The sequence below is a fragment of the Oratosquilla oratoria genome, chromosome 2, assembly GCF_046742065.1.
Source record: "Oratosquilla oratoria isolate Oo_2021 chromosome 2, ASM4674206v1, whole genome shotgun sequence".
Lineage (NCBI taxonomy): Eukaryota > Metazoa > Arthropoda > Malacostraca > Stomatopoda > Squillidae > Oratosquilla > Oratosquilla oratoria.
In genome coordinates this window covers 16,458,169-16,483,481 of record NC_134778.1, presented here as the reverse complement: position 1 = coordinate 16,483,481, position 25,313 = coordinate 16,458,169, and the positions used below count along the sequence as shown (strand labels likewise).

Sequence of the window (25,313 nt, the reverse complement as noted above, 5' to 3'; positions counted from 1 at the left end):
GGGAGTGGATTTTATGCCTTTTTTGGGCTACCTCCCTTATTAGGGGGAAAGACCCTTTGGTATATGTATGTATGCATGTCAGAATTTTGGGAAGCCATGTAAAATGTTTCTGGAGAGATGATGTTGGAGATATGTTTAGAAAAGCAGTTGATATTTTCAGGGGAGATGATAGAGAAGGGTCAGATAATTTTTTAAAGGGAAATTTAGAGTGGAGGAGAAATGGGTGGAGGGAAAGGGTAGGTGGTAGAGAAGGGCTATGAATTAGCAAACTGAATGACAAAGAAATAATGGAGTAATAGCTGAAGTTGAGAAAAGTGTGGGATGTGGTAAACATGGAGGTAAGAGCAGAGGAATGGGTATATTTCAAAGAAGTGAAGATTTGTGAAACTGTGCAATGATGGTATGTGGGACAAGAAGGATGGTAAGGAAGGGTAATGATCACTGGGATGAAGAGGTGAAGATGGCAATAAAAGAAAAGATGTGACCGTATGTGGGCTGGTTGCAAGGTACCTAAAGAAGATGAGTGGTACAAGAAGAGACAAGAAAATGTAAGGTCAAGAGAACCATACTACCACAACTGCTCTCAGGTCACTATCTGTCAATGAGATCATACCAAAACGGAATTGGTCTGGCCACACACTCAAACTACCCCATATGCAGCCACCACACAGAAGACACAGAACACCTTGTGCAACAATGTCCCACACTGACTATTCCCAGTCAACAATACAAAATCTTCCCTAAGTGATGCATGGTCTCACTCAGACAGTGTTGCCTGTGGCTGTGGATGCCATGGATTTTCTACAAGAGGCCAGGGGGAAAGGATTGACTGAACACCTTATACTACAATGCTCCACATTAACAATTCCCAGACAACACAATATATCTTTCCTAAGTGACTTATGGTCCTGCCTGGAAGCTGTTGCCAGTTACCTGAAAGCTGTATGCTTTCTGCAAAAGATCAGGAGGTAGTAAAAAGGTTGGAAACAGAATAAAAGGGCTGTGGATTTCTTTAATCCATGCCTAGCCACCTAATTTCAAGGGACGTAATGAGGGGAGTCACTGGTTAAGGTAGCTTAAAATATACTCCCTATATAGACTATCAGTGTCAAATTACTTACTTTGTTGGCTCGGACATTTGCAGCATATGCGGTTTTGAAATCAGAATCCTTCATTGCTGTAAGGTGTTGTGCAAAGCAGTTGTCCTTTGACAACTTTCCTGTATGTTCTTGTTTGACAGCATTCTCCTGTATCCAGGCATCTGGATTACTGAAACTGTCTGCACAGCTGGCTTCTTCATTATCTACATCTGGAGAAGAAATATACATACATACATACATACATATACCAAGGCTTTTTCCCCCTTCCAAGGGAGGTAGCCACAAAGGGAAAGGCATAAAAACACTCCCACCCATTTCATCCCTAAATACACTCCACACCCCTCCCACCCTTCCTCTCATCTGAGCACCTCCTGGATGACGGGTCATCCCTGAACCCTGCCCACCGCCCTGGGTCAGAAGCAGTGTCGCAAGACACAGTACATCCACAGCAAGGCCGCTTCATTTAATCGGCGACCCCCCCTCTCCGTCCCCCTTTGCATATAAGGAGAGGACGGGGAGAAATCCCTTCGGGCTGCGTCAAAATTTACTCACACATACTACACCCCACCCCCCCGCCCATTCCTCCTCATGCAGTCACAACATCATCCATATACAACCATTCTCCACTCACCTCTGTCTTCCGTCCTCTCCCTTCCTTCCTCAACAGACATTCCCCTCTTCCCCAAAGCCCCCTTCACCCCATCCATCCACCTCATCCTAGGACGTCCCCTCATGTTCACTCCCTCCACATCTGCCTTCCATACCTCTTTTACTAGTCTTTCTTCACTCATTCTTTCCATGTGTCCAAACCATCCTAATATTCTTTCATCAACCCTCTCTCCCAAATCCTTTTTCACCCCTGTTCTCCTCCTCACCTCCTCATTTCTCACTCTATCTAGCCTAGTAACCCCCACCATACTTCTCAGACACCTCATCTCAAACACATTCAAACTCCTTCTCTCTTCTTCTCTTATGTTCCACGTTTCTGCCCCATACAGTGCTGTTGGCACAATCACTCCTTCATACAGTCTCCTCTTCGCATCCATTCCCAAATGTCTATTTCTCATTACACTCTTTAAACCACCAAGGCATTTACTCGCTTCTCTCAATCTACATTCTACCTCCACCTTCACTCCACCTTTTCCTGCTACACTTGCACCCAAGTATCTAAAACTATCCACTTCCTCCATTCGCTCTCCCTTAATGTTCACTTCCAGTCTACTGCCACTTTCACCCCTTGTACATCTCATCACCTTACTTTTACCCACATTTATCTTTAGCTTTCTTCTATCACATACTCTCCCAAACTCTGCCACCAGCTTCCTCAATCCCTCCTCTGACCCTGCCACAAGCGCAGTGTCGTCCGCAAACAACAGCTGGCTCACCTCCCACTTTTCTCCATTTTCTTTAACCATCTCCAATCCCTGACTCACTACCCTAGCATTCACCTCTCGCACCACCCCATCCATGTATAAGTTGAACAGCCAGGGCGACATAACGCATCCTTGACGAAGTCCCACCTTTACTTCAAACCACTCACTCTCTCCATTTCCAATCCTAACACATGCTCTACTACTCACATAAAAACTCTTGACAGCTCCCAAAAGCTTTCCTCCTATCCCATAAATCTGCATAACCTCCCACAGTGCCTTTCTGTCTACCCTATCATAAGCCTTTTCCAGATCCATATATGTGTTCAACTGGTGTATTCTAGTCATGCCCTGCCTTACATAATTAACTGGGACCAAAGACTGATCCAAGTAAACAAGAATTTTCGAGTCAGGGCATCTCATCCAAAATGGCTTGACAAAGAAACTGAAAAAAGTATTGCTAAAAAGAGACAGGCTTATAAGAAATACAAGTGCTCAGGTACACCTAATGACTATCAAAATTATATATTAATACAGATTTGAAAAAAGAAAAAGAAAAAATAATGACAATATGAAATGAATATCGCTGATAAATCCAAAGAGAATCCCAAAGAATTTTATAGTTACATTAATTAGAGATAAAAAGGTTATTAATAACCACACTGGCCCACTATTATTTGCTGACGGTCAACTTGAATATTCAAATGAGGGAATGTGTGATAGTTTAAACTATTTTAGCTCGGTATTCATAAACAAAACACCTCAAAGTAAACTCCAAACTGAAACCTGTGTAAAGCCTAAGGTGAACTTACTCACTAGGGTAAATATAACAAAAGAAAAAATTAAAAGGTGTACAGAAAAACTCATGGTTAATAAAACACCAGGGCCTGACAGTTGGCATCCAAAAATCTTAAATGAAATGAAAAATGAAATTGTTGCTCCATTAGAAATTATTTATAAAAAAAATCCATCATATCCAGAGATGTCCCACAAGAATGGAAGCTAGCTAACATTACTCCTATATTCAAAAAAGGTGATAAAAAGAATCCAAATAACTACAGGCCTATAAGCTTGACTTCAATCATAGGAAAAATTATGGAAACTATCATCGCAGATGCTATCGAACATCATTTAGAAAGTACCTGTTTGATAAGTGATAGCCCGCATGGATTCAGACGGAAACGTTCTTGTGTGACTAACTTACTCAAAATCTACAACACAGTCACCTCAAATTATGACAAAAGAAACAATATAGATTTAATATATTTAGACTTTGCAAAGGCTTTTGATACCATCCCCCATGAAAGACTACTTACCAAATCAGCTTCACACAGAATAAGTGGTAGCCTATTAAGTTGGACTAATAATTGGTTGAACAATAAAAAACAGAGTTGTTTTAAATGGCAAAACTTCTAGATGGAAAAATGTTACGAGAGGAGTTCCTCAGGGTTCTGTTCTAGGGCCACTTCTATTCATAATATATATAAATGATATAGACCACAGACTGAAATCGAGTCTCCAAATTTGCTGATGATACAAAACTGTGCAGAATGGCAAATGATCACTTTAAACCAATTACATATTCAAGAAGATTTAGATAAACTACAGTAATGGTCTGGAAAGTGGCTAATGAAATTTAACACAAGTAAATGCAAGGTTATGCTCATAGATAAAAATAGCAGTAAGTATGATTACAAGTTATTTGGAAATTCGTTAACAAAAGTGGATAGTGAAAAAGATCTCGGCACAATTAACAGTAATGATCTCAAATCATCTAAACAGTGTATTTCAGCCTCTGAGAAAGCAAAAAAGATGCTAGGACTGATTGCACAAACTTTTGACTTCAAAAGTCCATCTCCCATTAACAAGCTATATAAATCGTTAGTTTGTCCACATTTGGAATATGCCATTTCAATATGGTCACCGAATCTCATTAAAGACATTGACAGATTGGAAAAAGTACAACGGTGAGCCACAAAACTGATTCCAAATATAAAAAACAATTATATGAATCTGTTTTCCTTAAAAAAGTATAGACTAAGAGGTGACTTGATGCAGGTCTTTAAGATTCTAAAGGGAATTGACAACATCAAAAGTAAATTTTCACTGAACGAGAATCTGACAAGAAATAATGGTCTCAAATTATCAGGAAATAGATATAATTTGGAAGTGGGTAGAAACAACTTTGCCAACCATGTAGTTAATGAATGGAAGAAACTTCCTGCAGAGGCAGTGCAATGTAGTTCAGATCGAAGCTTTAAGATTAATTTAGATAAACACTTAAGCAAGATGCTGTAATGCCTGCCATTTATTTTATTTGTTTATTTACCTAGTTGTAGTTATATTATACAGAAAGGGAGCTATGCTCATGGTGACCTGTCTTTGTATCTTTCAGTATCAAGTTTTTTCTTAAAATCTTGAATAGTGTTTGCACACACTGTTTCCTTATCTAATTTATTCCGGGTATCCACCACTCTATAGGGGAAGCTATTTTTTCAGATCTCTTCTATAGTAATCCTTTTTGAGTTTCTTTTCATGTCCTCTTGTTTTTCCATTGTCACATTTTAATAAATCATCTCTATCTAGGATTTCCATTCCTTTCATGATTCTATATTCAGTAGATCTCCTCTTTCTCTTCTTTGTTCCAGAGTTGGTAGTTCCAATTTGGACAATCTTTGTTTGTATGTTAATCTGGAGAGAGTTAGTGCCAACTTTGCCATTGCTCTTTGTATTCTTTCTAATTTCTTTATATTCTTTTTAGTGTTGGGTGTCCATAGTGTTGCTGTGTACTCCAGTTTTGGTCTTATTAGTGTAACTAAATTTTTTTAAATCATTTCCTCATTCAAATAGTCAAATGCCACTTTCATTGACCTTCATAGGTTGAAGGTTTCTCCGACTATTTTATTAATGTGTTTGTCCATTGTCCTGTCTTTGCTGATTATTACTCCAAGGTCTCCTTCCAAGTTTATTTTTTTGACTTCTTCACCAATTTTATAATTTCTCAATATTCTATTTTTACTTTTTCCAAACTCCATTATACTACACTTTTTGATGTTGAAGTTTACTTCCCACTTTTTGACGCAGCCCAAAGGGATTTCTCCCTGTCCTCTCCTTTATATGGGGGGACGGAGAGGGGGGGGGTCGCCGATTTAATGAAGCGGCCTTGCTGTGGATGTGCTGTGTCTTGCGACACTGCTTCTGACCCAGGGCAGTGGACAGGGTGCAGGGATGACCCGTCATCTAGGAGGTGCTAAGATGGGAGGGAGGGTGGAGGGGTGTGGAGTGTTTTCAGGGATGGAATGGGTGGGTATGATTTTATGCCTTTTCCTTTTTGGCTACCTCCCTAGTAAGGGGGAAAAAGCCTTGGTATATGTATGTATGTACTTCCCACTTTTGAGTCCATTTCCAGATTTTGTCTAGGTCTAACTGTAATGATTCACAATCTTCCTCTGTTCTTACTTTAGTATTTTTGCATCATCTGTTTGCATCATCTGCAAAGAAATTCATATAACATTCCACTCCTTCATCCATGTCATTTATATATATGGCAAACATGACTGGAGCCAATACCAAACCCTGCAGGACACCACTTATCATTTCTTCCCAGTTCAAGTATTTATCTCTAATTACTACCCTCACTTTTCTCGCAGTCAAGAAATCTTCCATCCATTCCAATAATTTTCCTTTGATGCCACCTTTTGATTCTATTTTTCTTGTTAGTCTTTTGTGTGGTATTTATCAAATGCTTTTTGTAGGTATAGAAAGGCACAGTCTGCCCATCCATCCCTTCTTGTATTATTTCTATTAGTCTCGAATAGAAGCAGATCAGGTTTGTTGTACATGATCTTCCTTGTCTAGATCCAGTATATTTTTTTCTTCCAGATGTTTAACCCATATACTTTTAATAACTTTTTCAAATATTTTTACTATTGTGCTTGTAAGGGAAACCGGTCTGTAGTTGGTTGGATTTTCCTTGTTCCCTCCTTTATATATTGGTACAATATTTGCATTTTTCCAGTCCTGTGGTACCTTTCCTTCTTTGAGTATTTAATTATATTGTATATTTTGTCTGTCAACTCCTATATGCATTCTTTCAATATCCAATTTGCAATTCCATCTGGACTGTGATTTTCTGATATCAAGGTTTTTTATTTGGTCTTGATTTCCTTCTGTGTTACAGTTCTTCCCTTCATTGGGGGGGATCTCTCTCTATTTCTTCACAGTTCTGTGAACTTTCAATTATGAATACCAATTTGAAATGGTTGTTCATAATTTCAACCATTTCTACTTCTTTATATTCATAATTTCCCTGGTGCAGTCTTTCCATTTCTTGTTTGTTTCTTAGTTTACCATTGACATACCTGTAAAATAGGTTAGGCTGTTCCTTGCATTTTTCTATTATGTCTCAATATTTTTTCTATTTTTATCTCTGCGCATTTTTACATATTCATTTATTAATTTGATATTTGTTTGCCATTTACTAATTTTCTTATCCTTTTCCATCTTTTCCAAGCTTTGTCCCTTTTATCCTTTGCCTCACTACATTTTTTGTTGTACCAGCTTTTTATGTACACTTTTTCTTGCTTCTGTTGTGGTACATATTTGTTCATTCCCTCATTATAAATTTCTTTTAGTATATTCCATTTCTCTTCCATCTTTGTTTCTTCATTTAGGAAGTTATCCCAGTTTGCGTTTCAAAAGAATTTTTTGAGTTTCTCAAAATTTGTTTTGTTGTACATTAGTCTTCCTTTTCTATGTTTCTCATTTCTTCTTAAGTCCATTTGCTCTTTTAGTTCGAATTCTATTAGTACATGGTCACTCTTCCTTGTTAGAGTTTTGTAATAAATTCTGTCCACAATTTCAGGTTCTGACATAAGTATTAAACCTAGTTTCAATGGTTCCTCATTGTTTCTGTATCTGGTATTTTCTTTTACCCACTGAGTCATTGTGTATTCAATGGTTATATCAAGTAGTATGTTTCCCCAGAGGTCTTCTCCACCATTCACTGTCATTTCTTCCCCAACATATTTCTTTGGAGTTAAAATCACCCATAATTACTATATTTCCTCTTTCCTTCAATAAATTAGTTAGTTCATATTTTGTATCTTCCAACAGTTTGGAATGATCACTTTCTGTCCAGGACTGTGTTTTGGGGGGCACATACATTACTACAAATTTTCTATTTTTCATGTAACTGCTTTTAACTTTTATCATAATTGATTCCACATTGTTTTTTCCCTGTTACCTTTGTCACATTTAAGTCCTTCCTAGTCAAAAATAATACTCCCCCCACCCTATTTTTCTATTTTTCATCTAATGATTGTATATACCTTGTCCCAAAGTATTTAGTGGTAGAGGACTTTTTAATTTCAGTTCTACAATTCCCATCATGTCTGATTTTTCTAACGCCAGATGGTCATTTAGTTCATTCAGTCCGGAAAGCATTCCGTCTATGTTGGTATAAGCTATCTTTAATTTTTTCCTTTCTTGTCCTTTTCAGTCTCAGTTCTCTTTTATTTTTTTTTTTCATTTGCTTCATTTCTAAGTTCCTTTTCTTTCTCTTTTTCTTCATTGCTCATTTCTTTTTTTATCCATACATTTTTGTAATGTTCACTATTTACTAGTTTGCTAATTTTGTTGTTCCTCTGCTATCATTTTTGAGACCAAGTTTTACTTTTAGTGGCCTATATTGTTTTTCTTTTGAGTATTTTCCTATTTTATACATTTCCTCAATATCTTTATCTATATTCTGTCCTTCCTCTTGAATCTCTTTCAGAATTTCTTTAGCGATCTCTTTACTACCATAGATTACAATACATCTTTTTATCCACCATGTTCCTGACCAAATTTCCTTTCTCCTTAATTACTTTAATTACCATTTAACCCATTCAACTCCGATGACAAGATGTCTTGTCATTTGGTCAAGTAAAACAAAAAATCATAATAAAACAACAAAATGTTTGATGATCAAACAGCACCAGAAAAATATGACGTCATATTTTTCTGGTGCTGTTTGATCATCAAACATTTTGTTGTTTTATTATGATTTTTTGTTTTATTTGACCAAATGACAAGACATCTTGTCATCGGAGTTGAATGGGTTAATAGCATTTTCCTTGATTTGTCATGCCTCTGGAGCTTTGAAGCAGAACTTCTCATTTTCCTAACTTGTTAATTCAAGAATGTTTGAATGATAAGGGTTAACCCCTTCCATACGGTGATGCCTACGTAGGCGTCATGAGGAGCAAATGGGTACGCGAGGCTGCCATATCAGCGTCTTGATTATATTTATTGTAGTTGTACCTACGTGACCCCCATACTCTGTAAACTGGCTTCATTATATTTTCTATGGTTATCAAAATTCACAGGTGAAAGAGAGAACAATCGATACAGCAGTGACTTTATTTTTTATAATGCGGGTATTATGACGCAACATCGTACGTCTGGCAGCTAATGCTGCCCGCGAGATTTTGGCCCGGAGTGAAGTGGTTAAGTTCCAGATAAGTCAGTCTAGCCTGAGCCTCATCAGTCTGACTTAAAGGGTAATCACAATGCCCAGGTGCAACTTTGGATTTTTTCTTTCATAATGTTATCTATTTTCATGAGAACCATGTTTAAAACAAATGGCTTATCTCAAAAGTAGTTTTTGAGGGGCTTTTTGACAAAAATATTTGTCATCTGCTAATTTGCATTCTAAAACACAATATACAGTGCCCTTGATATTAGTTCTGATGACATCACAATGGATACCAACCCAAGCCATCTAAATTGACAATGATGTCCTGTAGTGAAACAGATAATTCCTTCAGTGATATTGAGTTTTTCATTGTCTTTTGACTCCTTAAATATCTCTGACAACTGCCAAGATGTATGGATAGACGGTATAATTATGGGCTATCATTTGGAACTGAAATATCTCTCTCAAGAAGTTTTCATATTGGTGCATCATTGGTGCTTACCTGTGTCCACATCAGTTCTTTAATGTTGTCTTTGGGCACTCAAAAAAGTACGGATTGTATATATGACAAATTCAATATTTTTGCAGTGTGCTTTTAGACAATCCTGCATCATGTTCATACTATGTTTCCTGGATGCTACAAGCTTTGTAAACAATGATACCTACAACGTAATACAGATATTTTTCATCTTGGCCCTAGTGTCTCATTAGTAAAGTTATGGTGATTTGTTACTATCAGATAAAACTAATTATTCTTTATATGACAAGTTAGATACATTACTTTAGACTGCTTACACAGAAAAATTAAAGCTTCACTACAAGCATCATCAAGAACATAACAATCCATTCCAGCAAATGACAAGTGTTTATCTTATTTATTCCTAAACTGCACACCCTACCTTCTACCTTTTGTTTTTATTTTCCCTTTGGTTATTCACCATTTCTCCTGGTTTTATTTTCCTAAGTTTATTTATCTGATAAATCTAATCAAAATTTCCAAAAAACATCTCTAATCATTTGCTCTGCATAATGCTTTAAAAAAAAGGCCATATATTATTATAAGAGAAGCTCACTTAGCTCCCTGTGTATGTTCTGTACGGTTATTATAAGCTTTCTTCACTTGCCTTTCTCTCTGAGTTCTATATGTTATTCAAATATTATTCTCTGCATCTTTTCTTTTCTTCCCAATCATGTTTTCCTCTTTAGGATTTTCTTCAATTTCTTAATTCCTAAATTTGACATTAAATAGCCTTTGGCACTCAACATGATCATCATTCATCAAATGAAATGACAATGCATGAACAAGAATGGCTGTAGCAGACAAATTTTTCGCAGGTGTGATTTCAAATTGCAATAAATAAAAAACTTAAGTTTTTGCGTAATTCATTTAGCTACTATTGGCTTTGATAAGTACTAGAAACATATTCCAGTAAAATTACACACATTTAATATTCATAGTGGTTATACTTTAAGGGGTCATACTATCCCACTTCACAATGTAAGATAAGTGATAACATTAAACAAAACATCTAAACTAAAACTCATTACAACACCCACCTTCATCTTGGAATTCCCTTTTGATAAGGCTTGAAATACGTTCATCCCACTCCACACCAAGATCATCATGTGGCTCTTCTATTTTCTCAGCACCAAGTGAGTCTAGTACCCGGCTAATATCATGGGCCTGACTCTTGTTCATAGACAGCACTGGCACCTGTGTCAATATACAATTCTTTGTTTTTACTGAAGTTATACCCACAATTCAATGGATAATATTAAATGGTTTTGACTTGTTGACTTTCTACAGAATCATGAGAGGTATGGAAGTCCTTGACAGAGAAATTACTAAATCAAGATAAGAGAAATACAAGGGGGCATGGAAGCTCAAAAAGGACAGTTATAGAAGAGACCTGAAAAAGAACAGCTTTCCCCACAGACTGGTGGATGTATGGAACACACTAGACAAAACAATAGTGTGTGCAAACACCATACACAAATTTAATATCAAATTAGACACAGTGAGATACAGAGACAAGACACCACGAGCATAGCTCCCCTTCCTGTAAGATACATCTTGATAAATACACACATGTATTACATACATACATATACCAAAGGCTTTTTCCCCCTTACAAGGGAGGTAGCCAAAAAACAAAGGCATAAAAACCATTCCCTCCCATTCCATCCCTAATACACTCCACTCCCTTCCACCCTCTACCCTCCCTCATATCTTGGCACTTCCTGGATGACAGGTCATCCCTGCATCTTGTCCACTGCCCTGGGTCAGAAGCAGTGTCGCAAGACACAGCACATCCACAGTAAGGCCACTTCATTAAATCGGCGACCCTCCCTCTCCATCCCCCCATGAAGAAAAGGAGAAGACGGGGAGAAATCCCTTCGGGCTGCGTCAAATTTTTCTCACACATACTACCTCATCCCCCCATCCCCCCACCTATTCCACCATGCATCACAACATCATCCATATACAACCATTCTCCATTCACCCCTATCTTTTGTCCTCTCCCGTTCTTCCTCAACAGACATTCCCCTCTTTCCCAAAGCCCCTTTCACCCCATCCATCCATCTCATCCTAGGTCGCCCCCTTATGTTCACTCCTTCCACATCTACCTTCCATACCTCTTTTACTAGTCTTTCTTCACTCATTCTTTTCATGTGTCCAAACCATCCTAATACTCTTTCATCAACCCTATCTCCCAGCTCCCTTACCACCACTCTTCTCTTCCTCACCTCCTCATTTCTCACTCTATCCAGCCTAATAACCCCCCATCATACTTCTTAGACACCTCATCTCAAACACATTCAAACTCCTCTCTTCCTCTCTTATGTTCTATGTTTCTGCCCCATACAGTGCTGTTGGCACAATCACTCCTTCATACAGTCTCCTCTTAGCATCCATTCTCAAATGTCTATTCCTCATTACACTCTTCAATTCACCAAGGCATTTACTCGCTTCTCTTAATCTACATTCTACCTCCACCTTCACTCCTCCCTTTCCTGCCACATTCACACCCAAGTATCTAAATCTATCCACTTCCTCCAGTCGCTCTCCCTTAATGCTCACTTCCAGTCTACTGCCACTTTCACCCCTTGTACATCTCATCACCTTACTTTTACCCACATTTATCTTCAACTTTCTTTTTTCACACATTCTCCTAAACTCTGTCACCAACTTCCTCAATCCCTCCTCTGATCCTGCTACAAGCTCAGTGTCGTCCACAAACAACAGCTGGCTCACCTCCCACTTTTTTCCATTTTCTTTATCCATCTCCAATCCCTGACCCACCACCCCTGCATTTACCTCTCGCACCACCCCATCCATGCATAAGTTGAACAGCCACGGCAACATAACACATCCATGATGAAGTCCCACCTTTACCTCAAACCACTCACTCTCTCTATTTCTAATCCTGACACATGCTCTATTATTCTTGTAAAAACTCTTGACAGCTCTCAGAAACTTTCCTCCTATCCTGTATATCTGCAGTAACTCCCACAGTGCTTTCCTGTCTACCCTGTCATAAGCCTTTTCCAGATCCATAAAAGCCCAAAAAAACATCCTTACCTTTTCCTATAGCTTTCTCACATATCTGTCTTACCACAAAGATCTGATCTACACAACCTCTACCTGTCCTAAATCCACACTGTTCCTCACCAATTACTCCTTCTTTTCCTCTCCTAATCCTCTCAATCAAGATCCTCTCAAAAGCCTTCCCAACTACACTTAACAAGCTAATCCCCCTGAAACTACACGTATTAACATAGATTATTTCCTATCTTTCTAATGATCCACCCTCGTTTCAGTAATATGTGAAGACAATTCCTCAACTTGGCAGAAGTCAACCAGTGGACCCAACTCATTCCAAATATATTTTGACGACACAAGCTTCCACCCCAAACCATAACCATGACATTCTTACTTACAATCTCAGTTCCACCTTCAACCCTATTACACCCCTCCCAATACCTCTAACACCTCCGTAAACCCCTATCTCTCTCAATAAACCCACAGGACTATGCAGCTTGGCTACACCATAATACAAACACTGCAATTCTCCACATCCACACTCCCATCAATCAATATGTCCCTCAGTTCCTTTGCCCTACTAATCCTGTTTCTCCTCACTGGTAGACTAGTATATGTCTACATGACCCAATGCACTGGATAAGACCATAACACCCCCATACACACACATAACAGATAGTATATCCTACAATTAAGTCTCACCAAAGTATATTTATGGTGACCCTTATGGATAAGCATAAGGCAAAAATTGTATATGAAATGTAATACACATGTAAACCTAGGGAATATGTCTCACCAAGATATATTAGAATCTTTCATCCCTTGCACTTATTACCACTCCAGAAATGTTAACTTAAAAAAAAAAAAAAAAAAAAAAAATCCCTTTTCCACCAGTGATAGTAGACAATGTGTTATCTCACAGAAAAGAGTCCCTATTCCAACAGTGATGGTAGACAAAGTGTTACCTCACAGAAAAAGAGAGTACCTTTCCCACAAGTGACAGTGGACAAAGTGCAACTCACAGAAAGAAATCTAACTCCATCACATTAGGACTAACTGACACAATATTTCAAACGATCTCCCAAAAACTGGAGTTGGTCACTCCATTTTAAAAACTATCATCCCTTGGTGAACATATGAGCATGCCATGGTACCTAACTACACCCCATAAATTTATGACTTTAAACCCTCACCTCAACCCCCCACTAAGGTTCACAACAGGTATTGTGTCATATTTCCAATATATGTATGTATAAATTTTGGACAACCCCCTCACTGCTCATTATTCCAGGTGACAGGAGTCATCTCATGGGAGGTGGGTATTATGTTGCCATTACCTATAACTTCACATATTACAACATTACCCCTGGAAAACTACATTACAATGCACACACAAACAAACACACTGTCCACACCCTAAGGCAAGCAACCATAACATGATCAGTGTGTGATAAAACATATTTCCAAGCATGCATATACACCACATCCCCAAATAAACCAGAACACAAATTAAATCACAATAACCACATAATATATCTAACTGTATTATAATATTGCATATATGTTTAAACCTTCCATTTGTAATATAGAGAACCTGAGAAATTGTGAAACTTCTAACTCCCCTCTCCAGAAGCTGAGCTCAGCATTTAAACTACATGAAGATTCAGACCAGGCCCCAGGAGTGGCAGTTGCAGGTGAATGTAGATTCCTGGGGAATTTACATTGTGTATTCTAACAGCCAAACATAGTTAAGAAAAAAGGGCACAAGCTGTTCTATTGGAATACACACAACACCCATATACAATTGTCAATATTCATGTATGAGAACTAAGATTCGAACCTTCAAGTTCCTTGTGCTCCCTGGCTTGCTGTATGGCTGTGAGACATGGACACTGAATGCTGACTTGGATAGGCATCTCAACATTTTTGGTACCAAATGGCCTTGGAGAATCATGTGGTATTGGATGAATGACTTCATATCAAATAAGAGATTGTACAGTGAGACTCAACTGAGGCCAATTATTAGCATAATTCGTGAATGTGAACTCCAACTATATGGGAATGTGGCACATTAATCTGTTGTTGTTCCCACTCACATGGCTGTCTCTAAATGAGACAACCCTTGATTGTGGAGACAAAGGGGATGCCCACAGAATTCCTGGTTGGGGTATGTTGATTGAATCTGTTGAGAATTGTCTGGGGTGGGAAGTAAGATTGCAAGGGAGCTTGCTCAAAGAGACAATGGGGACCAACGTCAGCATGTATTTACCTAGTTGTATTATATGGGAGGGGGAGCTACGCTTGTGGTGACCTGTCTTTATATCTCACAACAAGTAGTTTGTTCTTAAATTCTTGTATGGTGTTTGCACACACTACTGTTTAATTCAATTTGTTCCAGACATCCACCACTCTGTGTGGAAAGCTGTTTTTTTTTTTTCAAATCTCTTCTATAACTGTCCTTTTTGAGTTTCTTTTCATGTCTCCTTGTTTTTCTTCTATACCATTCTGTCAAGGACTTCCATGCCTTTCATGATTCTGTAAATGGTATATAGATCCCTCTTTCTCTTCTTTGTTCCAGGGTTGGTAGTTCCAGTTTTTTTTGCTTTTATGGATTTGAAAAAGGCTTATGACAGGGTAGACAGGAAAGCACTGTGGGAGGTATTGCAGATACACGGGATAGGAGGAAAGCTTCTAGGAGCTGTCAAGAGTTTTTACAAGAGTAGTAGAGCATGTGTCAGGATTAGAAATGGAGAGAGTGAGTGGTTTGAGGTAAAGGTGGGACTTCGTCAGGGATATGTTATGCCACCCTGGCTATTCAATTTATACATGGATGGGGTGGTGCAAGAGGTAAATGCAAGGGTGGTGGGTCAGGGATTGGAGATGGTTAAAGAAAATAGAGAAAAGTGGGAGGTGAGCCAGCTGTTGTTTGCGGACAACACTGCGCTTGTAGCAAGATCAGAGGAGGGATTGAGGAAGTTGGTGACAGAGTTTGGGAGAGTGCATAAAAGTAAGGTGATGAGATGTATAAGGGGTGAAAGTGGAAGTGAGTACTAAAGGGAGAGAGACTGGAGGAAGAGGATAGTTTTAGATACTTGGGTGCAAATGTTGCTGGAAAGGGTGGAGGTGGAGGTAAAATGTAGATTGAGAGAAGCGAGTAAATGCTTTGGTGGATTAAAAAGTGTAATGAGGAATAGACATTTGGGAATGGATGCTAAGAGGAGATTGTATGAAGGAGTGATTGTACCGACAGCACTGTATGGGGCAGAAACATGGAACATAAGAGAGGAAGAGAGAAGGAGTTTGAATGTGTCTGAGATGAGGTGTCTGAGAAGTATGATAGGGGTTACTAGGTAGGATAGAGTGAGAAATGAGGTGAGAAAGAGAATGGGGATGGAGAGGGAGTTGGGAGATAGGGTGGATGAAAGAGTATTGGGATGGTTTGGACAAATAGAAAGAATGAGTGAAGAAGAGTAGTAAAAGAGGTGTGGAAGGCAGATGTGGAGGGAGGGAACAGGAGGGGGCGACCTAGGATGAGATGGATGGATGGGGTAAAAGGGGCATTGGGGAAGAGGAGAATGTCTGTTGAGGAAGGATGGGAGAGGACAGAAGACAGGGGTGAATGGAAAATGGTTGTATATGGATGATGTTGTGATGTATGAGGTGGAATGAGTGTGGGATGGGGGTGAGGGAGTATGTGTGAGAAATATTTGATGCAGCCCGATGGGATTTCTCCCCGCCTTCTCCTTTTCTGCATGAGGGGACGGAGAGGGTGGGTTGCCGATTTAATGAAGCGGCCTTGCTGTGGATGTGCGGTGTCTTGTGAAACTGCTTCTGACCCAGGGCAGTGGACAGGATGCAGGGATGACCTGTCATCCAGGAGGTGCCAAGATAGGAGGGAGGGAGGAGGGTGGAGGGGAGTGGAATGTGATGGGGATGGAATGGGTGGGAGTGGTTTTTATGCCTTTGTTTTTTGGCTACCTCCCTTATAATGGGGAAAAGAGCCTTTGGCATATGTATGTGTAGTATTCTCTTTTGTACTGGGTGTCCATAGGGTCACTGCGTACTCCAATTTTGGTCTTTTCAGTGTGACTACTATTTTCTTTACCATTACCTCATCCAAGTAATTAAAAGAAACCTTTGTTGATCTTAGTAAATTGTAGGTTTCTCTGACTATTTTGTTTATCTGCTTGTCTGGGAACATGTCTTTGGTGATGATTACTCCTAGGTCTTTTTCGGAGTGAAGCAATGCTCCCTGGCGTATCCCCTCGATGATGATGATGATGGTGGTGACTGGGAGGTTTTGGTGCAGCATTGAATTTGGTGGGATGTTTTGAAGATTTTGTTAAATGATCTGGGTGTGAAAATGTTTTTCTGTGGATGTATTGTGTGGTGCAAGTGGTAGGATGTTAATAAACATTAACCTACCACCTATACCATTTGAGTAGTATTCTGCTGGTCACCTACCACATACTATGATAAATAAGAAACCATAAAGATCCTGATTCTAACCATCTTACTTGGGTTATATATCAAACCAGATTTTCCACAACCCAGAATCCAAATACTTTATAGTATGTATATGCAACAAATTAATTAGCCTTTATTCCTCTTTTACTTACTTGTTTTTCATCTTTTTCTTGTCTTTCTCTTGACCTCTTTGCATACCACAACCCTGCAATATGAATGAATTAATTAACTCTTAATTCTGATGGTTACAAGAAATAAATGCACCACCAGCCCTTTTCTTATAAAGGGGATGGCCAATCTAAACTATGACCATATTATCATGTACAAATAAAATTAATTCAACAACCTCTCCCATCTTAGCTTGACAGGGGTGAAATGTTGCTGTCCCCTGTCAAACTACTAAAAAAAAAAAAAAAAAAAAAAAAAAAAATCAGTTTAGCTTAATCATTTTGATATAAGAACATAAGAACATAAGAATAAAGGAGACTGCAAGAGACCATAAGGCCTACACTAGGCAGCTTCGTATCCATCACCACCTGTCATCCCCATCCATAAAGTTATCTAATAGTTTTTTAAAACAACTGATAGTTTCAGTGCTTACTACATGGTTACTAAGTATATTCCATTCTTTGACCACGCTATTAGTAAACCAATTCTTGCCTATTTCCTTCTTAAATCTAAATTTGTCCAGTTTATACCTATTACTGCCAGTCCTGCCCTGTTGTTTTATTATGATGACCTTGTTTGCATCACCCTCGTTATAACCTTTGATCCACTTGAACACTTCTATTAGATCACCCTGCACTCTGCATCTTTCCAGAGAGTTTAAGTTAAGGTGCCTAAGCCTCTCTTCGTAAGGCAAATTTCTGAGTCCATGTATCATTTTGGTCATTCTTCTTTGTACTGATTCTAGTGAATTTAGGTCCATTCTGTTGGACAGAGACCAAAACTGTACCGCATAGTCAAGGATGGGTCTAACTATCGCTAGAGTTTAATAATTATCTCTGCACTTCTATTCTTTACCATCCTAGCAATGAAACTTAATGCTGTTAGCTTTATTTCTGGCGCTAATGCACTGCTTCCTGGTTTTAAGGTCCAGACTCACCAGAACTCCCAACTCCCTCTCGCACTCTGATTTTTCTAAAAACGTGTTATCTAAGCTGCATCTATTTTCGGGGTTGTGTAGCCCTTCGTTTAACACGCTACACTTAAGAGATATTGAAGTTCATTTGCCATTTCACCGACCATGTTAACAATTTATTAAGATCATCCTGCGGAATCTCTGCGTCATCTCCTGACCTAATTAGGCGTCCTATTTTAGTGTCGTCCGCAAACTTACTAACATCACTATTTATACAGGTACACAACCCTTTATCTGAAATTCTGAAAACTAAAAAGTTCCAAAATCAGAATGTTCTTGGTACATACATACATACATATACCAGAGTTTTCCCTCTACATGGGGGGTTATCCAAAAAGAAAAAGGCATAGAAACCACTTCCACCCATTCCATTTCCTATATATTCCACTCCCCTCCACCCTCCTCCCTCCCTCTTATCTTGGCACCTCCTGGGTGACGGGTCATCCCTGCATCCTGTCCACTGCCCTGGGTCAGAAGCAGTGTCGCAAGACACAGCACATCCACAGCAAGGCCGCTTCATAAATTTGGCGACACCCCCTCTCTATCCCCTCATGCAGAAAAGGAGAAGACGGGGAGAAATTCCTTCGGGCTGCATCTAGTCTCGCTCCACTCCGACTTTAGTCATTTGGGTATTTTTTAGTTTCGACCATGGACGCAATATAGCAATAGAAAATTAATTATCAATTATGTAAATCAAAATGTATCAGCGTAATATGCAATTTTGTGGGCGGAAATGAAAATAAAAAATACCTTGCAACAAGCAAATATGCTAATGAACGAAGTCGGTAGCATAGGATTGGGACGCCATCTTGTCGTCTGTCAATTGACGGCCTCGGTACTTCCGACAGTACCTCACCAGGTACATTTTCTTGAAGGAATGTTATGGAGCGGAGATACATGCATTCCTTCAAGCTGCAAGAACTTTGTATACCCTGCAAGCTGAGAGAGTGGTTGAAAAACCCGCCAACGTCTCTCACGACGACGACAATGACGAGCCGGATGACATTTAATTTGCAGGTAATGATTTATTAAACACAGGTTAGGTTAGGTTAGACGAATTTATCATCCTTTCATTTCTTCAATGTCAGCATCTATCATAACAAACATGGCGTACCATTCGTCCGACACGACTTCGTTACTTACGAAATTTGTTTTAGCACCTTTTTTGTTTTTTATTTCCGCTCACAAAATTGCATATTACGTTGATACATTATAATTTACAAAATTAATTATTTTCTATTGCTATATCTTGTGTTTTTAAGTGAATAGAGAATTCCAGGAATAAAACTGCTAATGTTGGTTTTATTCCCCACAATTCCCGTAACATGTTTATGTTGTTTTTTAGGGGTACTGGCAGGGCAGACCGTCCATGGAGGTGGTCTGATTTCACTGACCAAAATAAAAATATATATCATTTATTTTTGTAATTTTGCTAAATCCCAACCGATTTTTCTCATTCAACAACGAAAATGTTCAGTTCTGAATGCACTCACATATGCATGATTATCCGATGACGAGACCAGGTGCGCCTTATGTAAAGACGGGGAATAGCAAATTACGGGTGCGACTTATGGTCGGAAAAATACGATAAGTTACCTCCACTGTTTCATTATTCATGTTTTTGATTATTTATTTCATTAATCAGTACATCACTCTATAAATAAGCTGTAATAATACCAAAGTCTTTATCCCAGTTATTTGAGTATTTACACATTTCTGCTGTAATAAAAATGTATATGGAATGCTGCCCAAACTTCACTGGGACAGCTAGTATTTGTTCCAAAATCCGAAAAAATCCCGAAATCCGAAATGCAGCTGGCCCCAAGTGTTTCGGATAAAGAGTTGTGTACCTAACTGCATACCAAAATCCAGACATAATGACAACAGGCAAAGCCAGATGAAAATTCTTGCCATTTGTATGGTCAGAGGGGAAAGCAATTCAGGCTCACAGTTGCGGCAAAACACTGCTGATTCCAATATTTGGAGCAAGTCAGGGAGGGAAAATATTGGTATTCATCTGCAAAATTGCTCATGATAGGAAATAAAAAATAAAAAATAATTTTAGTCTATATACATTAAAGTGTTGCTTTTTTTTATTTACATTAATAATTGCAGATTTTGAAAGTTTTACTAACTGCAGATTTTGAAAGTTTTACACCCAAAAAGGTAAGTCCATTGAAAAACTTGATCAATGTAGTGCTAGCAAGAGAGAGAGGGAGAGGGAGAGAGATTTTTTGTTGTTGTCGTTCCCTAGACTGTCTGTCCGAGCAGTCCCGTCTCCCCAAGGAAGGCCACAGCCGAAACTGGGTTTTCCCACAAATCCTTTATAGAGTGTATGTTGTGTTGTTTGCGTGCATGATTGTGTATAGAAAATATACATTACTCTTCTATGGAAGAGAAATTCTGACAGAGTTAAAAAGATTAAGAGATTTAATTTCCAATTGCATGATCTGGAGCAAAAACTTGACCATTAAATAGGAACAAACCTGGTTCAAAAAGTAGAGACTGATAAACTGAGAAAGGAAAATGAAACTTTGATACATAAGTGAAAAAATCTTCAACACCATGGAGGAAAAAGAGGATAGGCCAACAACAAATGAGGATAAGAGGAACAGAGTAACCTTTAAAGAGATTATGAAGCAATAGAGAAGAGTTAGCCTAGAAGAAACAGTCAAGGTTATCATAAAAAAAGGAGAACCTCTTGTCAGAGATGTAGTTGACAAGACTAGATGCATCTTACTCTTTGGTTGCAGAGAAGACTACATCACCTCATGGAAGTTACACCAGAAAAAGGAGATGAGAAAAAAGGGGAGTTACCTCAATAACTCTAGGGAGGGGCTTGGATGTAACAGACTAGACTGACAGCATGTGTTGGTTACATCTGTAAGAGAAATAGCACATGTCCAATGAAAATAAAATTAAGTTGCAATTCATGGCAAAGTAATCAGCAAGTCTTAGAAGACAGCATGAGAGGAAAAATTGAGAAATATTTGGAACATAAGAGAGGAAGAGAGGAGTTTGAATGTGTTTGAGATGAGGTGTCTGAGAAGTATGATAGGGGTTACTAGGTAGGACAGAGTGAGAAATGAGGAGGCGAGGAGGAGAACGGGGGTGGTAAGGGAGTTGGGAGACAGGGTGGATGAATGAGTATTGGAAGAGTTTGGACACATGGAAAGAATGAGTGAAGAAAGACTAGTAAAAGAAGTGTGGAAGGCAGAGGTGGGGGGAGTGAACATGAGGGGGTGACCTAGGATGAGATGGATGGATGGGGTAAAAGGGGCTTTGGGGAAGAGAGGAATGTCTATTGAGGAAGAACGGGAGAGGACAGAAGACGGGTGAATGGAGAAGGGTTGTATATGGATGATGTTATGATGCATGAGGTGGAATGGGTGGGGGGATGGAGGGTGAGGTAGTATGTGTGAGAAAATTTGATGCAGCCTAAAGGGATTTCTCCCCCTCTTCTCCTTTTCTGCATGAGGGGACGTCGCCAATTTAATGAACCAGCCTTGCTGTGGATGTGCTGTGTCTTGTAACACTTTCTGACCCATGGCAGTGGACAAGATACAAGAATGACCAGTCATCCAGGTGGTGCCAAGATAAGAGGGAGGGTAGAGGGTGGAGGGGAGTGGAGTGTATTGGGGATGGAATGGGTGGGAATGATTTTTATGCCTTTGTTTTTTGGCTATCTCCCTTGTAAGGGGGAAAAAGCCCTTGGTATATGCAAGTAGGAAAGATTCTAACAAGGATTAATAACCAAATACACAAAATCTCTTAGAAGAAGCCAAAGCAAAAAATGATAGGTCAGAAGAAAAAAATAAATAAATAAGATAAAATAAAAAAACAGCATTTTTTTTTTGGCAAGTTGTCAATCAGAATATGAGGATTTTATTCTATTTATTTTTTTCTTTTTAACATAGGAAGGCAGTATTGCAAAGGAAATACTACAAGGAAACTTACAGTAGCATATGCTAATGTTGATGATTTACTATCGGCCAGGTTGGAGATAAACATTTACTTAACCTCTTGAATATGATGATGTCTATGTATGCGTCATGAGCTGCGAGTGGGGTATATGAGGATGCCAACGTCGACTTCCTGATAATATTTATTTCGTAGTTGTTGCTGACCTCCGTATTTTGTGAACAGGCTTGATCACGTTTTCTGTAACATTATATTTATTCAGGGTGAAAGAAAATGAATATAACAGCAGTAACTTTATACTTTGTGTTTATTGTGATGGTATCATCAGGCTACCTGGTGTGCACGCAAATATCTGACTCATATTGAAGAGGTACAAAGAAGCCTGATCTTTTGTGTCAAGTGGAAACCAAACTCCCCAAAAATGTTGATCTACAGTTGGGGGGCAATAGATACACCCCATGGAGAAGAGACAGAAGGTATAATGGGTGGAGGGGTAATGTTTGAGGTGAGAAATGACACAAAGGTGGATGAAGTACATCTGAGTGAAGGTAAGGCTATATTGTCCAGATCCATCCGGTCACTGTCCGGTACTGTCCAGAGCTGTCAGGACATTGTCTAGACAACATATACCACTAAAATAGGATCATAATAAAGACTAACAAGGACTGACAAGTAACTAAAAATGACCAACAAGCAACATAATAATAATGCTTGTTTTTGTGGTGAAAATTATTTCTGGTACATCATATATTTAAAGATAAATAAAAAAATAAAAAATCTCTGTCAAAAAGTCCTGTCCTGAACTGCCAACACTTACCAGTCAACCAACAAGTAACATATTTAGAATGACATGTAACTCAAAATGATAGACAAGCAGCATACAAACTAGCATAATGGTTGTTTTGTGGTGAAATTGTTATTTACTGCTGCTTATAGGTCATTTTCAGTTACTTATCAGTTGACTGGTAAGTGTTGGCAGTTTGGGACAGGATGTTTCAGAAAAAAGTTTCACTACAAAAACAAGCATTATGTTAATTTACATACTGTTTGTCAGTCATTTTGAATTACTTGTTGGTCCTTGACAGTCTTTAGTATGGCCCCACCTAGATGATAACATATCACGTTCAGGCAATGTCCTGATGGTACCAGATAGCACTGGGTGGTGTTTGGATGGCTCTGGACAGTACCAAACAGTGTCTGGACTACTCTGATGGTATCAAATGGTGTCTGGACTACTCTAGATGGTACATACATACATACATATACCAAGGCTTTTTCCCCCTTCCAAGGGAGGTAGCCAAAAAGGGAAAGGCATAAAAACACTCCCACCCATTTCATCCCTAAATACACTCCACACCCCTCCCACCCTTCCTCTCATCTGAGCACCTCCTGGATGACGGGTCATCCCTGCACCCTGCCCACCGCCCTGGGTCAGAAGCAGTGTCGCAAGACACAGTACATCCACAGCAAGGCCGCTTCATTTAATCGGCGACCCCCCCTCTCCGTCCCCCTTTGCATATAAGGCGAGGACGGGGAGAAATCCCTTTGGGCTGCGTCAAAATTTACTCACACATACTAAACCACCCCCCACCCCTCCACCCATTCCTCCTCATGCAGTCACAACATCATCCATATACAACCATTCTCCACTCACCTCTGTCTTCCGTCCTCTCCCTTCCTTCCTCAACAGACATTCCCCTCTTCCCCAAAGCCCCGTTCACCCCATCCATCCACCTCATCCTAGGACGTCCCCTCATGTTCACTCCCTCCACATCTGCCTTCCATACCTCTTTTACTAGTCTTTCTTCACTCATTCTTTCCATGTGTCCAAACCATCCTAATATTCTTTCATCAACCCTATCTCCCAAATCCTTTTTCACCCCTGTTCTCCTCCTCACCTCCTCATTTCTCACTCTATCCAGCCTAGTAACCCCCACCATACTTCTCAGACACCTCATCTCAAACACATTCAAACTCCTTCTCTCTTCTTCTCTTATGTTCCACGTTTCTGCCCCATACAGTGCTGTTGGCACAATCACTCCTTCATACAGTCTCCTCTTCGCATCCATCCCCAAATGTCTATTCCTCATTACACTCTTTAAACCACCAAGGCATTTACTCGCTTCTCTTAATCTACATTCTACCTCCACCTTCACTCCACCTTTTCCTGCTACACTTGCACCCAAGTATCTAAAACTATCCACTTCCTCCAGTCGCTCTCCCTTAATGTTCACTTCCAGTCTACTGCCACTTTCACCCCTTGTACATCTCATCACCTTACTCTAGATGGTACCAGACAGTAATTAGCACAACCCATTGTGGAAGATGAACTAACTGAGGTCCGAGGATGGACCTATCTTGAATGTTGAGTAGTACTAGAACTAGAACTATATACATGATCTTGTATAAGTGCATTTTAATCTTACTGAAAAAACCTGAGCTACAAGGCAGTTCTGTTACTATGGTTAACTCCCATCATGTCCACATTTTTTTTTCTTAGTTAATATTGTACCATATTTGATCATATCTGCAAGTTTGAAAGCATGTGGCCATGTCAATATCAAGATATTAAGATTTCTTACATGTCCTGGATATACTGACTTGACTGACAACACAAGCTACAAGACAGTTCATGGTGTCGACTGCGTTGAGTTGTCAGTAGTGTATCATATCTTGATTATCTTGATATGGATGCAGCCAAATGCTTTAAAAATTACAGAAACAATGAGACACAAATACATTTATGCTAATATTAACTACATACATCAAGGGCTTCTTCCACCTTACAAGGGATGTAGCCAAAGTCAAAGGCATAATTCCACTCCCACCCATTTCATCCCCACATACTCTGTTCCCATTTACCACTCCTCCCTCCCTCTTATCTTGGCTCCTCCTGAATGATGGGTCATCTCTGCATCTCATCTACTGCCCTGGGTCAGAAGTAATGCAGCAAGACACAGCACATCCACAGTGAGGCCGCTTCATTTAATCAGCAACCCCCCCTCTCTGTCCCCTCATGCAGAAAAAGAGAAGATTGGAAGAAATCCCTTTGGGGTCCATCAAAATATCATTCACACACACTCCCTAACACCCCTCCCTCATCCCCAACCCACTCCCTTCCATGCATCACAGCATCATCCATACACAACCATTCTCCACTCACCCCTATCTTCTATCTTCTCCCTTCCTTCCTCAACAGACATCTCCTTTCCCAATGCCCCTTTTACCCCATCCATCCATCTCATCCTTGGTCATCCCCTCATGTTCACTCCCTCCACCTGTGCCTTCCACATTTCTTTTACTAATCTTCCTT

General features: G+C 39.4%; 1 protein-coding gene across 1 annotated transcript in view; it reads right to left on the bottom strand.

Moving 5' to 3' along the window:
- The window catches only part of Rhau (ATP-dependent RNA helicase Rhau), a 125,714-nt gene that overhangs the window by 86,444 nt on the left and 13,957 nt on the right, over positions 1-25,313 (bottom strand). The window contains exons 4-6 of the mRNA XM_076205440.1: positions 17,091-17,143; positions 10,485-10,641; positions 1,122-1,309 (exon numbers count right to left, since the gene is read on the bottom strand). Coding sequence (XP_076061555.1) covers positions 1,122-1,309; positions 10,485-10,641; positions 17,091-17,143 — 398 coding nt within the window. The remainder of the gene's footprint in view (positions 1-1,121; positions 1,310-10,484; positions 10,642-17,090; positions 17,144-25,313) is intronic.